General features: G+C 41.5%; 1 protein-coding gene across 2 annotated transcripts; it reads right to left on the reverse strand.

Moving 5' to 3' along the window:
* Positions 1-4,645: 4,645 nt before the first annotated feature.
* LOC147736908 (uncharacterized) lies at positions 4,646-6,445 on the reverse strand. 2 transcript variants are annotated; one of them, XM_086953567.1, is made up of 4 exons: positions 6,231-6,445; positions 5,395-5,900; positions 4,971-5,226; positions 4,646-4,895 (listed from the first exon to the last, which is right to left on the reverse strand). In XM_086953567.1, exons 1-4 carry the CDS (start codon positions 6,443-6,445, stop codon positions 4,775-4,777), a joined length of 1,098 nt encoding a protein of 365 aa, XP_086809693.1. In that variant the 3' UTR covers positions 4,646-4,774. The 2 variants fall into 2 exon arrangements, with proteins under 2 accessions (XP_086809693.1, XP_086809692.1); XM_086953566.1 differs by having other exon boundaries at positions 4,646-6,445.
* Positions 6,446-9,342: the final 2,897 nt, after the last annotated feature.

Below are 9,342 nucleotides of genomic sequence, written 5' to 3' on the forward strand. Positions count from 1 at the left end.
ATACATTAGAGCAGCGGTTCTTAACCTTTTCAATTCTGAAACCACCAATGATTCATTACTGCAATCCAGTCATTATTGGAAGCCGAGGACCCTCGGCTTGAGCTATTTTTTTGACTCGGACCTCAAAACAATACTCAAAAATATAGACACAGGAATACATGAAACACGTTCTCAAATATGGAAATCTTTTGTATAATTCACAATCAAATATTGAAAAAGGTTCACAATTTTCTGTTTTGCTTCTTCATTGAAACATACATTATTAATTTTTAATAATATTTAATTTTGTAAAAATGTTTGCAGAGCCACTGTGTAAGCCTCACAGGCCTTGGACCACAGGTTAAGAATCACTGCATCAGAGGACTAATTGGTGAGGGACAATACATATAAAAGGGAGTCAAACCACTATCCACAAAATTAAAGATAGTCATCTAAGTATATTTAGTGAAATTAGGACTTTCCATCATTGACGCGGGTAAAATCTGGATTTTCTTGCAAGACTGGAGACTACCATTGCGCTATTTTAAAGCTCCTTATTAACAGAAGCAGCATGAAGAATTGGTTTGCAATGGAAAGTTTTGAAAGTGGAAGCTGAAACCATTAGCAGCTCTCAGAATGTTCCGTTATTGCAAACGTACAGGAAGCCATGGAACTCCTAGTGGAATGACCCCATGAAACAGGTTCTATCAATTCTAGATTGTTTCATGGCCACGTAACCCATCTGGAAAGAGTAGCAGAGGATACAGGACAATGAAGTTTCCTAAAGTAAATAAGGATTTGAGAATCAAGCATTCTGAGACCCGATGTTCAAGCCTCCTACTCTTTAAGACATCTTGCTACACAGAGACTTGTACGCTCAGGAAAGGCAGGATAGTCCACTGCTGTTAAAAATGTTTTGTGCAGCTGGAAATTGAGAACAGAATTCCAGGAGAACACTGCCTAGCCGAAGCATCATTAGGATTGCTGTCTGAAAAGCAAAAGCATGGCCAATTTGGTGATAGACCTATCAGAGAGATCGGGATTCTCAGGTCAGGCATGGTCAGGCATTTAACACAATAAAGACTATGTCACCATATCATAACATTTGATATTTCGTCAAAAGAGGTCTACTTTTTTAATAGTCAAATTACTGGATGCTCCCCCACAGTGTCGATCTAAGTGTGTTCACCATTCTGTAAGATGTAGATGAGGACGCTAGGTAGCTTAGTATATTTGCCACAATAGTGACAGAGCCACAGAATGTAATTGAGCGTGTCAGTTTGACTGAATTGTAACTTGTCATTGTGACCTGTAACATTTTAATAACAACACATTATTAGTGAATCCTCATACCCTTCTTTCTGCAGCTCCTGCGTCTGATATTGATGGCAACAAACAGATAGAATCCCAGGTAGAAGGTGGACACTATGACGCATCAGTTGGCTGCAAGTGTTGTACATAAGGCTTTATGCAGCGGAAGAAGGCTGCACACTACTTCTACACATAATCTGACTCAACAGCACTGCCTCGGCGGGTGGCACACTGCTTTTACACAACATTTAATGCAATAGTACAGCCTTGGATAACGGCACACTGGTTTTGCACAACATCTGACACAATATTGCAAACTTCCAACCAAGGTCTCTAAGGAAGAATGGATTATAAACATAAATTGGAGAATTTTGGAAGTTGGTGAGAAAAATCTGTCACTATTCCCCTCTGTTTGACTGAGGTCAGAAACTCAGGAACCCTCACAACAATGACCGACATAGCTGGGGCGGTTGGTGTACGTACATCAGGCCATCCGCCTTACTTATGGTAGGCATTCTGACCTACTTGCTTCTCTTCAGGAACATTATGTAAAGACTGGCTGTCTGAAACAGAAAAAAACTAGGTAAAAATTACCCAGACTCCCTTGTAGAATGCTCTCAGTGTATCAAGTACAATATTTATTGATTTTACAAAAAGCAAAAGCAAACTCTCACTTTAGGAGTAAAACAAAAAAGTCTTCTGGGCACCCGTGTGAAACATGACAGCCACTCAGCAAACGTTAGGTGCTTTTGGAGGAGCTCCTGTTGCTCCTCTGCAGACACAGGGATAGCCAGATTGGTGGAGATCGCTAAATATGGTGCACGGTAGTCCAACGGGGTAGTGGAAGCTGTTACGCCTGCTCCTCTGACAGACCGTGGACCATCTGTCAAACTATAAAGGAAAGGAACAGTCTTCAAATGTAACCCAAAATAGAAAAATCATTAAAGAAAGACGGGCTGGATTCAGGGTGTGGTGGACAGGGCACTAACAAAAATGCAACAAAACATCATACCAGCCACACCAATGGTCCTCCCACTAGCCCTGTTTATAGTTGGAGAGATTGTCAGCCTTTCATAATAATTCCCACCGGTCCGTTGATGGAAAACATCTTCGAAGGAGAAAGGTCTCTCAAAGAAAACCCATCAGACATTATTAGATATAGCAGAGCTATATAAGAACCTTAAAAAACAAAAAAAGTACATTTTGTATTTGACAAACTCATGTTTAAATCCTTGTGTGGCACGCTGCTTTCAAGTGCTCAACCTTCTGTGGTATTTTCATGGATTATTAACAAGAGTAGTGCCAGGATACAGACATGTTTTTAGCTTTCCTAAACAAATCGGGTATGGACTGGGTAGAACTGAATTATGTTCCCAAAACAGGTGTGAAGCCCAGATCTCAGTATTACAGGTATCGCTTCTCTCTTCATTAATAGAGAAGGAGACATAGTACCATCTCAAGCTAAGAACTGCCTCTCACTCTGAGAGAAGGCACACTGGCGAGAATAGTCCCCTATGATTCCACCTGCGCCAGACTCCCTGCTGAAAGCAGTCATGCTATTGAGATTTGACCCCTCTATTGCCAAATAAACTAGGCTCCTTGCTGACATCACAAATTATCTTTAAAATCTAGGGAATACATCACATTTAAGATCTCCTATACAATCAGCAGACAAATACCATGAATTCAAATACATTTGTTGTTTTATTACATATCTAAAAACATACATTTCATATTAATATATAAAATCTAGTCATTATTGTGTACATTTCATAGCCTCATGATTGTTTTTGCTGTATGATAATTTAGTTCATGCTAATGTTAAAGTAAATGGAGTTTGATCCTGGTACACATCTCTGTAGTGTGGATTTTAAAGGCTCTTGATGTCCATACATGGGTGGTGTTTGGATGTTTGGTTATGTATCATTAATACAGATTTATAAAGTATTGGGTTTCAAATGTATTATGCCACTAATGTCTATACAAACCACTTGTTCCTAAATATAATTTGTTCAGTTTACAACTTGTTGCTGATAACGTGTAAGGAAAGTGAGTTTGACCCTGAAGCAAACCCCTGTAGTGTGTTATATATAAGGATGAGTGTGCTCTCATTCCTGTTCTGTGGTGGTATGGTGATGACATTGGGACACGTGGAGTGGTGTGGCTCACTGGTTAGAGGCGGCAGACCCAGAAGCAGAGAATGGCCCGGTACCAGGGTTCAATTCCCGATGAGGCAGGGTCGTGGACCAGGGTCAGCGGACTCGATAATTCTCGCCTCGGTGCCTACTCTAACCAGGGATCACACTCTGCAATTCTGAGCATTAGCTTGCCTCATCTCTACAATGGCCCCCCACATTCGCCAGGGATGCCTGGTTTCACCTTGGAGATACCCAGTAGGGACCATCTCACAGGGATAGCCAGGACGGATTCCCCAGCGGTCTACAGCGCCAGGACGCCTCAGGGCAGCAGTGCGCTTTACAAGACACATACATTTACATTTACATGGTTGGCAGCAGTAAGAACTTCCCGGACTCATAACTTTGTTAAAATGAACTTGGTGGAAAGCATTAGTTTCTACTATCTTTGGCTACTGAAGATGTATCCTTTCTTCTGATGTACATATTATATTGAAGAACTCCTTCCTCTAGGCAAGGCTGGGCTATGAGACCACTGTTTATTTGGCAGCTCCAGCAACACAAAAGCACCTTACAGATGATTCAGAATGCTACTATCTAGTGTGTGTTCACTGATGTCTCTGCAGAATTGATAACATACTAAAGGTCTTCTCCTAGCGGCCAATGAAGGCGTACTAAACAAGCTCCAAGTTGTACAGAACACCGCAGCACGCCTGGTGACAAATGCCCCCCCAGAACTCCATCCCGGCCCCTTCTTAAACTTCTCCACTGGCTGCCCATCCAGAAACGGGTGGAATTGAAGACCTGCTGTGTGGTGCACAAAAGTCTGCATAATCTAGGGCCGTCCTATCTAGCAGAAAAATGTGTCCATCATTGCCCCCCACGCAACCTGCGCTCTAGTAACCAGTTGTTACTGCAGATTCCCCGATTTAGCAAGACCAGACAGGGAGGACGTGCCCTCTCTGTTATGGGCCCACGTCTTTGGAACAGCCTTCCTTTCTCCCTCAGGCATTGTACCAGCCACTCAATCTTCAGGAAGAGTCTTAAGACCACTCTGTTTCAGTACTAAAGCCTCTCTCTCCTAGCACTCTCAGAGAGCACTGCGCGGAGATACACCTTCGGGTGTGATTCCGGCGCGTTACACATTCACAAAATCACAAATAAATACATTCACGGCACTGTAATGGTGTTTCCCCTGTGTGTATACGCTGATGACTTCTCAGATTTGAGGAATCACTAAAACTACTTCCACATTCATTGTAATGGTATGGTTTTTCCTCAGTGTATGTTCGAATATGTTTTTGTTTGTCTGATGACCCACTAAAGTGCCTCACACATTCACTGTAATGCTATGGTTTTTCTCCTTTGTGTGTTTGCTGATGTTTTCGAATATTTAATAACACCCTGAATCTCTTCACACTTTTATTGCAATGGTATGGCTTTTCCCCAGTATGTGTTCGCTGATGAATCCTGAGAGCTGAGGAATGACTAAAAATACTTCCACATTCACTGCAATGGTATGGTTTTTCCCCAGTGTGCGTTCGCTGATGTATTTTGAGGTCTGATAACCGACTGAAGCTCTTCACACATTCACTGCAATGGTATGGTTTTTCTCCTGTGTGTGTTCGCTGATGAATCCTGAGAGCTGAGGAATCACTAAAAATACTTCCACATTCATTGCAATGGTATGGTTTTTCCCCAGTGTGTTTTCGCTGATGTATTTTGAGGTGTGATAACCGACTGAAGTTCTTCACACATTCACTGCAATGGTATGGTTTTTCCCCAGTGTGTGTTCGCTGATGTATTTTGAGGTTTGATAACCGACTGAAGCTCTTCACACATTCACTGCAATGGTATGGTTTTTCTCCTGTGTGTGTTTGCTGATGAATCCTGAGAGCTGAGGAAACACTAAAAATACTTCCACATTCATTGCAATGGTAGGGTTTTTCTCCTGTGTGTGTTCGCTGATGAATCCTGAGAGCTGAGGAATCACTAAAAATACTTCCACATTCACTGCAATGGTATGGTTTTTCCCCAGTGTGTGTTCGCTGATGTATTTTGAGGTCTGATAACCGACTGAAGCTCTTCACACATTCACTGCAATGGTATGGTTTTTCACCTGTGTGTGTTCGCTGATGATTTCTGAGAGTTGAGGAATCACTAAAAATACTTCCACATTCATTGCAATGGTATGGTTTTTCCCCAGTGTGTGTTCGCAGATGTATTTGGAGCAGTGATAACCGACTGAAGCTCTTCACACATTCAGTGCAATTGTACGGTTTTTCCCCTGTGTGTGTTCGCTGATGTATTTTGAGGTTTGATAACTGACTGAAACTCTTCACACATTCAGTGCAATGGTACGGTTTTTCCCCTGTGTGTGCTCGCTGATGACTTTGGAGTTGGGATAATTGACTGAAGCTCTTCACACATTCAGTGCAATGGTATGGTTTTTCTCCTGTGTGTGTTCGCTGATGACTTTGAAGATTTGATAACCGACTAAAGCTCTTCACACATTCAGTGCAATGGTACAGTTTTTCCCCTGTGTGTGTTCGCTGATGTCTTTGGAGTTGGGATAATCGACTGAAGCTCTTCACACATTCATTGCAATGGTATTGTTTTTCTCCTGTGTGTGTTCGCTGATGTCTTTGAAGATTTGATAACCGACTAAAGCTCTTCACACATTCATTGCAATGGTATGGTTTTTCCCCTGTGTGTGTTCGCTGATGAACATGGAGTTGTGATAACTGACTGAAGCTCTTCACACATTCAGTGCATTGGTATGGTTTTTCCCCCATGTGTGTTTGCTGATGGTCTAGGAGTGCTAACTGACTAAAGTGCTTCACACATTCACTGCAATTGCATGTTGCTTCTCCTGTGTGTGTTTGTTGATGGCTCTTTTGTAGTGATGACAAACTAAAGCTCTTGCTGCTTGTGTATGATTTTTGTTTCTTGGTTAGTGTCTCTGGGTCAGGTTTATAATTATCTGCATCCCATGACTGGGTTTCCTGAAGAGCTAACATGGTTGATAAAGCCCTTGTGTTTTTATCACATTCCCTGTATGTGTGTGGTATTTTGGATGGTTGATTTCAGATTTCACAATGAAATACAAGACTCAAAAACTACACATATTATATATGTGGCAAGTAAAGCTTCTTTGTAGGTGGTTATGTCTTTTGATTGAGAAATGGTTTTGCATGTTTATGAGTGAAGATTAGTCTTCGTTCTGGTCGAAGCAAATTGGGACAGTCTGTTGTAGATCAGAGACCCTCTCTTACCTTTGCCCGTAGTTGTCTGGCTCCACTCCCTTGGGCTTTTCTCTTGCTCCTGTGGTTTGGCCAGGAAGAGTTTACAATACACCTAGCGTGCTGAATGGTGGTCTGCCATCATTACAGGAAGCAGAGAAATGCTGTATCCACCTCATACCGAACACATGATCAAAGCTGGTGGTGGAGGCCTGTTTATACAGGAAGTGGTTTGTCAGTGTTGTTGCCTTAATTTTCTAGAGGTTATTTCTTAGTCCTGTTGCGTGGAGGTGCACAGCTCAGACTCTTACATCCACTGAATTGCTCTTGACTGCCTCTTCGAGGATCTATCAGTTTATGTTCAGGTTCCTCAGTCTGCAGATCTTTTCCTGAATATTGGAGCTAATTTGTTTTTACCACTTTTTTCAGATTTGTACGATTACTGTCATTATTCAGGATCATTTGAGCATCCAAGGCTGATTTCCTATTGGATGTAAAGAGATTTAAAATCACTTAATGGAAATGTAAGAGTATGCAAATACACAATATTTAACTAGTTATAAAAGACCATTTATGAAAGTTACCAAGAGATATTTCCCCTACACAGATATTTAACTAAATGTTCTATTGAACATGTACATCTTACTTAATTCAGAAAAGGAGGTGATTTTTCAGTGTTCACACAGTAACTTAGTACAGAAAGAGCACACATGGAATGCCCACTTGCTAGAAGTACAGCTTTACAAAGACGCACATGGCTAAGATTTCATTTAAACAAGAATAGATTGTGTAAAAAGAGATGGATCAGGATGTGCTGCTGTCACTTCAGTTTCAGGAAGTTTATAACAACAGTAACCCTTTCAAGACTAAATGACAAAGAAAACTCTTCATGAAGTTTATAATAAATGTAACACTTCAGGAAGTATATAATAAAGCTAACGCTTCAGGAAGTATATAATAAAGCTAACGCTGCAGGAATTTATATAATAAAGCTAACGCTCCAGGAAGTATATAATAAAGGTAACGCTCCAGGAAGTATATAATAAAGGTAACGCTTCAGGAAGTATATAATAAAGGTAACGCTCCAGGAAGTATATAATAAAGCTAACGCTCCAGGAAGTATATAATAAAGGTAACGCTTCGGGAAGTATATAATAAAGCTAATGCTCCAGGAAGTATATAATAAAGCTAATGCTCCAGGAAGTATATAATAAACGTAACGCTTCAGGAAGTATATAACAAATGTAGCTCCATTACCACTCTTCTTCACAGTACTTCGAAGTTTACACTGGAGGAGCTGAAGTTCTAACTCCTGTCTTTACTTTTCCGTTTTTTTTTTGCCACTTTCCTAGGGATGGTCCAAGCATTTGTTGGAAGATTGCACCATTTATTATAGAGATTCCATCACTACTAGTAATATACCTGCAACATCTCTGCTACCAATACATGTCTGCTTTTTGTCTTTTTCTGCCTTTACCAGGGTATCTGACTAAATGTCTTCCGTTTGGTGCCAGCATGCTTCTCGGTCAGTGGATGGAGCATTGGCAGAGTAAGACAAGATGTCCATTGCTTTCAGGTGAGTGCAGCACTTACACCTTTGGGTATTTCTTACATTCAGCTCCCTTATGGCTGCATACTCGCTCAGCAGGGTTCATTGAAAGCTAAAGCAGGGGAGTGACACAATGAACACAGCAGACATCAGGTAATGAAGTAATGGACAAACACCATGATAGCGTAGAAGGATCAAAAGCATCTTTAGAGAAGCTAGCCGGGGACATAAAAACGGAGGAAGTGCACAGGTAGCTACTTATGAGGTACAAACAGGGGAGGCGAACATGTAGGTACATGCTCCATTTTGGGTCTGTTTCAGGCTTTTACTGGGCTGGGAATTGGGGTGCACTGTATCTTAATCCTGCGGCTGATAAAGGCACTTGCTGCAAGGGTGTTACCACTTTGACCCTTTACAAGCGGGGAGCCGAGCCTTAGAAAACACAACACCTGAAGGCTGCCTGCCCTGAGGGGAAGGTGAGGGTCCAGGTGTCAGAAAATATCAGCAAGGGACTTAAAAGGATCCTAATAAACACAGCCCCAGAGAGGCAAAATCGTCAGCCTAGATGAAGAAGAGCTGGGTCCTCCACTGTTTCCGGAACAGTACGTTTTATTGAATCGTTCTAAGGTTAGGAGGCATAGAATTCCACCGGGTCGGAGCTAAGACATGGAAGGAGAAACCTTTCGTTCTGGCTCTCCTGTGACGAGGGATGTGGGCCAGGTTTAGATTGGATGGAGCATAGCGTTCTGGAGGGCATGTAAAGTTGCATCCAGGCAGCTAGGCTGGTTGCTCCTTAGAGCTCTGTTTTTTTAGTTAAGTTTTAAACAGTTGTCGTGCATATATTTGGCCAACGCGGATACACAGTTTTTAGATGTGACACAAAAGCCAGTTGACTCTGCCGACAGGGAAATAATTAGCTGAGTGTCATCAGCATACAGCACTCAAGAGATATTCCATAATACTTCACTTCCTCTGCCAGAGGTCTGATGTAAATATTAACAAGCATTTGCAATGCAAATAGGTCTCACATTTGTGAGTTAGAGCTATTGAAGTTGTGAATGGGATTTTTTTTTTACCTACACGGTTTATTTTTAGAGTGAATGTATGTAGTGTGCAAAATCCCTTA

The sequence above is a fragment of the Lissotriton vulgaris genome, chromosome 1_2 (genome assembly GCF_964263255.1).
Source record: "Lissotriton vulgaris chromosome 1_2, aLisVul1.2, whole genome shotgun sequence".
NCBI lineage: Eukaryota > Metazoa > Chordata > Amphibia > Caudata > Salamandridae > Lissotriton > Lissotriton vulgaris.